The sequence below is a fragment of the Eptesicus fuscus genome, chromosome 6 (assembly GCF_027574615.1).
Source record: "Eptesicus fuscus isolate TK198812 chromosome 6, DD_ASM_mEF_20220401, whole genome shotgun sequence".
Taxonomy (NCBI): Eukaryota; Metazoa; Chordata; class Mammalia; order Chiroptera; family Vespertilionidae; genus Eptesicus; species Eptesicus fuscus.
In genome coordinates this window covers 13,930,349-13,936,320 of record NC_072478.1, presented here as the reverse complement: position 1 = coordinate 13,936,320, position 5,972 = coordinate 13,930,349, and the positions used below count along the sequence as shown (strand labels likewise).

General features: G+C 63.6%; 1 protein-coding gene across 3 annotated transcripts; it reads right to left on the bottom strand.

Moving 5' to 3' along the window:
* Positions 1 to 773: 773 nt before the first annotated feature.
* DOK2 (docking protein 2) lies at positions 774 to 5,511 on the bottom strand. Of its 3 annotated transcripts, XM_028160654.2 has the most exons (5): positions 5,406 to 5,511; positions 3,705 to 3,986; positions 3,410 to 3,497; positions 2,435 to 2,619; positions 774 to 1,885 (listed from the first exon to the last, which is right to left on the bottom strand). In XM_028160654.2, exons 1-5 carry the CDS (start codon positions 5,466 to 5,468, stop codon positions 1,229 to 1,231), a joined length of 1,275 nt encoding a protein of 424 aa, XP_028016455.2. In that variant the 5' UTR covers positions 5,469 to 5,511; the 3' UTR covers positions 774 to 1,228. The 3 variants fall into 3 exon arrangements, with proteins under 3 accessions (XP_028016455.2, XP_054572780.1, XP_028016454.2); XM_054716805.1 differs by lacking the exon at positions 3,705 to 3,986; XM_028160653.2 differs by lacking the exon at positions 5,406 to 5,511 and having other exon boundaries at positions 3,705 to 4,468.
* Positions 5,512 to 5,972: the final 461 nt, after the last annotated feature.

Genomic DNA, 5,972 nt, shown 5'->3' with positions numbered 1-5,972 from the left:
CTACCCAGGATGCTCTCTTCTTCACGCCCTTAATCTTCATCAAGTCCCTCCCCCCTTGAAGGTCCACCTCAAATGCCACCTTCCATAGGAAGCCTTTCTTGGTCCCCCAATGAACCCCGAGGTCTCTCCTCTGACCCCAAGGCCCTGAGTCACCCTACGGTACGTAAGCCCTCCTCTCATGACGGACATCCATGTCCTTGTCGCCACCCCCTCTGGCCTGTCAGCCTCTCAAGACCAGGGCAGTCTGGAGCCTACAAACGGTGCTCCGTGCTGCTGGCCGGTTGGCTGGAAGCAGAACTGCCACGAAAGCAGGATTTGAGGAAGAGAGTGCATGGGCCCCGACGTGTGGGCGAGTGGGACACAGGCCTGTGGAGAATGACAGGGCAGGAAGCCCATGTGGTAGAACCCCCTCCTGTTACAAAGAGAGCAAGACCCCACCAGGGTGAGGGGTGGAGTGGGTTCCACTCCTTCCTCATCCAGGAGAGGCTCAAAACTGCCAACTCGTTCCTGTCCCCCAGTCTAGCTCTTCCCACAGACACCCACTCCCCACTTTTTCTGATGTTGGCCCTGCACCAGCAAGGGGTTAGGGATGCTTGAACATCTTTCCCGGGGTGGCCCGACTTCGGCAGATCCCGGCTCAGATGCTTGGGACCAGAGAGGACACTGCCGCTGGCAGAGGCGTATGAATCGCCGAGAGCAGCGCTCCTTCCCCACCAGGGAGGCTGTGGCTGTCCCGTCCCCGCCCCACAGCACTCGCCACACAAAAACACCTCAGAAACGTTTAATGCCACAGAGAAGTCCAACGCCTGCAGAGAGCTGCAGCGCCCCCTGCGAGCCTGGAGGCCTGCGCAAGCCCGGGGAGCCAGCGACTTGCCGACACGCTTTTCTCTTCTGTCCTGAAAGCCTGAGGTTGATCCCCTTAGACCCGGGAAAGAACAAGAGGAAGTGGGAAAGGGTAGGAGGAGGGTGGGTCTCTTCGGGGCATTCTTCCTGCTTCGGGATCATGACTCAGGCAGCAGACCCAGCAGACCCAGGGAGGGACGAGTCCTCGGGTTGTGGTGCGAGGAGCGGAGGGAGGCTCCTGGGCGGAGTGGGCAGGAGTGAGCAGCAGCAGCTCGAAGGGAGGCCTGCCTTCCCCCTCCCGCTCCTTCTCGCCAGCCTCCAGCCCCCTCCTGGTAGGCCCGCCTCGGTGCTGGCATTCCGTGGGCTCCAGACTCTCCACCCACCATCACTTGGGGCCTTTCTTCAGAATGACGTTGTCATACTCGGTTTCCTGCGGCAGGCCAGAAGCAGGGAAGTCCTGCCCCACGGGGTAGCTGTGCTGGGGGCCGCTGGGGGCTCCGTCGGCTGTGGCCTGCCTCCTCCAGGCCTCCCCCCGGGGCTCCTGTGGGCTGTCATACAGGGACAGGACTGCCACCCCCTCGGGCTCGTCATAGATGTGGTCGGATCTGGACGGCCGGTGCTCCTCGATGCTGTCATACAGAGGGTCACCCCGGGGCTGGGGCGGGACCACCAGGATGCCCCGCAGGCTCTTCCCCAGGTTCCGGGCCACGGCATCGAAGGGCACTGCGTATTCCCCCTCCGGGCCGCGTGGCCGGGGCGTGGGCGCAGGGGCGCTGGGTGAAGGCGGTGGCAGTGAGTCGTGGGGCCGGGAGTACGGGCTCTCGGGCCGGGGCAGCGCTGCTGGGGCTGGGGCTGGGGCTGGGGCTGGGGCTGGGGCTGGGGCTGGGGCTGGCTGGGTTTGCGGCCCAGCGGGGGGCACATTCTTCTGGGCAGAGATGGCCTCTTCCAGGGCCAAAAAGATCTCATTGCCCTGCCGCGTTTCGAACTCAAAGTTGCCCTCTCCGGAGACGCACCGCCGCCCTGCCTCGAAGGAAAAGGTTACCTGGGGGAGGGAGGAGAAGGGAGGGGAGACAATTGGCTAGGCCACAGGTCAGGGCTGCTTCCCCTGGACCGAGCTCCGAGACTCAAACCCATCACGTCCAGCCTGCCCCACGGGGACCGGCCGAGCCCTCTCCCCAAGCTGCTTCTGCTCCCTTCCTCCATGTTTCTCCTTCAAACAAAGCCCTCGCTCTCCTCTCCCTTCATCCTCCCTCCTCCATCCAAGTGTGGAGCTGGGCACATACTTCACCCTCAGGAACACCTGCCCCTCGGTCTGCTCCCTCTCCCGGCCTCATTTCCCGGCCTCCTCTCCCAGCCTCCTTTCCCGCTCCGCCACCTCCACCTTCTCTCTCCCTGTCTCACATCTCGGCCTCCTCTTCGCTCCCCGCCTCCTCCTCTGCTCCCTTCCCATCTCCTCCTTCGGGCCTTTCTCCCCATTCCTTCCTCCTCCCACTCGTCCTCACAGGGCCCTTGCGTCTCCCTGACAATCTCCCCCACCCTCTTCCTCCCCCTCCACACCTGCTGCAGCCCTTCCCCTCTCCCCCCCCCTCACCTTGTCCCGCCCAAAGCGCCGCAGGAACCTGTAGGGCCAGTCGTACAAAAGGGCACGCGGCTCAGGGCCCCCCCACAGCTCCAGGGCACCCTTTCCAGTCCGGAGGGTGTAGGCCCCCCGGAGCCGGCACCTCTCACTGGCCTCCGTGGGTCTCATGGTCACAGCAAACTCCTTGCAGGGGGCCCCTGGGGAGGAGGGGAGAGAAGTCTGTTAAGGGGGACCGCAGCCTGCCCTTCTCCCAGTGAGCGGCCAGCGGTCATAGAAGAGTGGCGTTCACTCCCCGTGACCTGCTCTGTGCCGGGTCACACTCCCCCAAATGCCAGGTACCGCTCCCACCCCAGCAGGCACCGTGACCCAGCCACATGCGCCCCAACCTCGTGCCCACATCCTTCCGACCTGTTGCCAGAGCCACAGCCTTGTCTTTTCTGTCTCATCTCTCCCCCCAGCCCTACTGTCTCAGCGGCAGGTGCACCTGGCCCTGCCCTCCCCGCTCTCAGCCCCTCACCCACTGCCCATGCCCCCGTGCCCTCTGCGGGGTGGAGACTGGGTGCCCCGTATCCTGCCCCTCCTGCCCACCCCCACCCACCCGGAGGACCAGACCGATGGCAAGAGGAGGGAGGGGGGCCTTGTCAGCAGAAACCTCCCACGGGACCCCTTCGAGCCACAGAAAGAAAGCCTTTTTTATTCTCCAGAAGCTGCCCAGGTCCTAACGACAGAGGGTTCAAGAGCAGCACCTTCCGTGGACCCCTCGGCCCTGCCCTCTCCCACCAGCAGGGCCTGGGCAAGAGGGAGTGAACCCCGGGGTGAAGGGCTGGCCGTCCAGGCAGCCAGGCTCCTCCACCTTGGCCAGGCCCGGAAGCCATGTGGAGAGGCTGGTAAGGGGCTGGCCACGCCGGGGACAACCACAAGCAGGAAGACGCGCTGCCGGCCCACACCTCCTCCCCCCGCGCCCCGGGAGAGCAGGCAGCCCCTCACCTGTGGTGGTGCTGCTGTACAGCTCGTTCTCCTCCATGCAGGGCCCGCTGCCCGGCCCCTCCGGCCCCGGCAGCTCCTTCCGCTGGCCCTGGGGACAAGGCCGGTCTCACCATGTCACCAAGCCCAAGCCCCACCTCCGGCCCCGGCTTTCTTTCAGGGCACACTCAGCCTGCTGCCCTGTCTGCATTCTGGATTGGGGTCACCCCCACCAAGGGCCTGCCCCCCAACACCCTGGCCCTGGCTCTCACAACTCCTGCCCACCCCGGGGCCCTTCCTGCACCCCTGGGCAGCTCACCGGGAAGGCCAGGAGGCAGATGGCCTGCATCCAGTGGCCACGCTCGGCAGTGGGGGCGGCCAGCAGGTACAGGCGCTCCCTGGTCTCCAGGAAGAAGGCGCTGGTGTCCCTGGGGCTGCTGGCCTCCCCGCCGGCCTCCGTCACCCGCAGGCAGTCACTGAGGCGGATCACCCTCCGGGCAGCCTCTCCCCGGCGCGGCTTCTCCGGGCCCTCCTGGAGCTCCAGCCGGGCCAAGGCGCAGCCCGACTGTCCGTACAGCACGGCCCCGAACCTGCGCCATTTCTGAACCCAGGTGCGTGGCAGGGAGGTGCCGAGAGGGAGCCAACCAGAGATGGAGAGATGGTGACCAAAGGGGAGTGGAGGATCCATGGGAAGGGGCTGGGGCAGCAGCTCGGGGCGAGAAGTAAAGATCCCAGGAGACCCAAGGAGGCAAGCCGGCCTGAGGAATCGGAAAGCATTGGAACTGAGAGCCACCGCAAGCAGCCAAGAAAACGCCCGAGATGACAGCAGAGAGAGCCGGAGGCAGGAAAAGCACAGTGAAGGTGGCCTTCGAGGCGGCCAGGCAGGCAGGCCCAGGAGGTCCACACGGAAGAGGGAAAGCTTGTGAGTCGCTGATGCCCGGGAGGGAGGGGGACAGCGCCCGGGCCCAGACTGCAGACCAGCATCTCGCTCTGTAGAAGGCCTTATCTCCAGGAACTTCAGGTGACCCTCCGGGATCTTCCCACCTCATCTCCTGACAGGATGGACAGAAAGGGAGGGGAGGGGAGAGAGAGAGGAAGGGAGAGGAGAGGAGAGGACAGGAGAGGAGGGGAGAGGAGAGGAGAAGACAGGAGAGGAGAGGAGAGGACAGGAGGGGAGAGGAGAGGAGAGGAGAGGAGAGGAGAGGAGAGGAGAGGAGAGGAGAGGAGAGGAGAGGAGAGGAGAGGAGAGCAGAGGAGAGGAGAGGAGAGGAGGGGAGAGGAGGGGAAGGGAGAGGAGAGGAGAGGAGAGGAGAGGAGGGGAGAGGAGAGCAGAGGAAAGGAGAGGAGAGCAGAGGACAGGAGAGGACAGGAGGGGAGAGGAGAGCAGAGGAGAGGACAGGAGAGGAGAGGAGAGGAGAGGAGAGGAGAGGAGAGGAAAGGAGAGGAGAGGAGAGGAGAGGAGAGGAGAGGAGAGGAGAGGAGAGGAGAGCAGAGGACAGGAGAGGACAGGAGGGGAGAGGAGAGGGGTGCCCTGTGTGGGTCAGCTGAGGGAAGAGGACTTCCTCATTTAAGGAGGCCAAAGAAGGAGAAGGAGGTTGGACACACTGGGGCTCCGCTCAAGCTTAACACCAGCCAAACCTACCCCGTGGGGCAGGGAAGGAAGGAACCACCACAGCAATCCTGAATGACCCCTCCGCTGTTTCTTCCATTCCCTTCCAAGGTGTCCCCGTGAGAAGCCACCACGGAGCAAGAGAGGCAAGAGAGGGGGCTGGAGCCTTCCTCATCCGCTCCCCTCCCCCCGGGGAGCAGCATCAGCAAAGAGCACAGTTTGGGGCCTGCTGGGGGAGGCGAGCAGCTGCTGAGGAAGGAGCCCTCCCAAGCCAAGCTCTGGGTCTAACGTGGTGATGGTACAGTTCCCCCCACTCCCCCCGCCACCCTGAAAGGGTTTGGGGACATTGGGCGCACCCCTCTCCTCCCCAGGAACTTCTGGCAGCCCCCAGCCCAGCCCGCCTCCTCCTACCTTTCCAAAAGTCTGCTGCTGCTGAAGGTACAGGAAGCCCTGCTTCACCGCCAAGTCTTCCATCCTCCCACCATCGCGGGCCCTGCCCTGCCGCTCGCGCCTTCCCCTCCCGCCCTCTTTCTCTCCTCTCTGCCCTGTGTGTTCCCCCTTCTCTCAAGTTCATTTCCTCTCTGCCTAGAGTTCTCTGCACTATTCTAGTCTGCTTGATGACGACAGGCTGATAAGCCCTGTGGTTTCTTGCTCTGTGTGTGTGTTTTTTCTTTTTGATGAGTGAGTTTCAAGCTCAAGCTTCCTGCATTTTCAGTCAGTGAGAGATAATTTCCACACAGCCAATGCCAGCTCTCTGGGGAGCAACAACTCGGGTCCAAAAGCTGGCGTGGGAAGTCACCAACGGAGAGTGGCTGACCCCCGGGAACAAAGAGACCCAGAAACCAACTCTGACAGTAACGCCAACAGCAAAGGCCCCACACTCAAACGGGTGGTCTGCATGACAGGCTGGAAGAGAACCTAGAAACCAACCAGCCCAAACCCTAGTTTAAAAATGAGAGCCCTGGCCGGGTTGGCTCA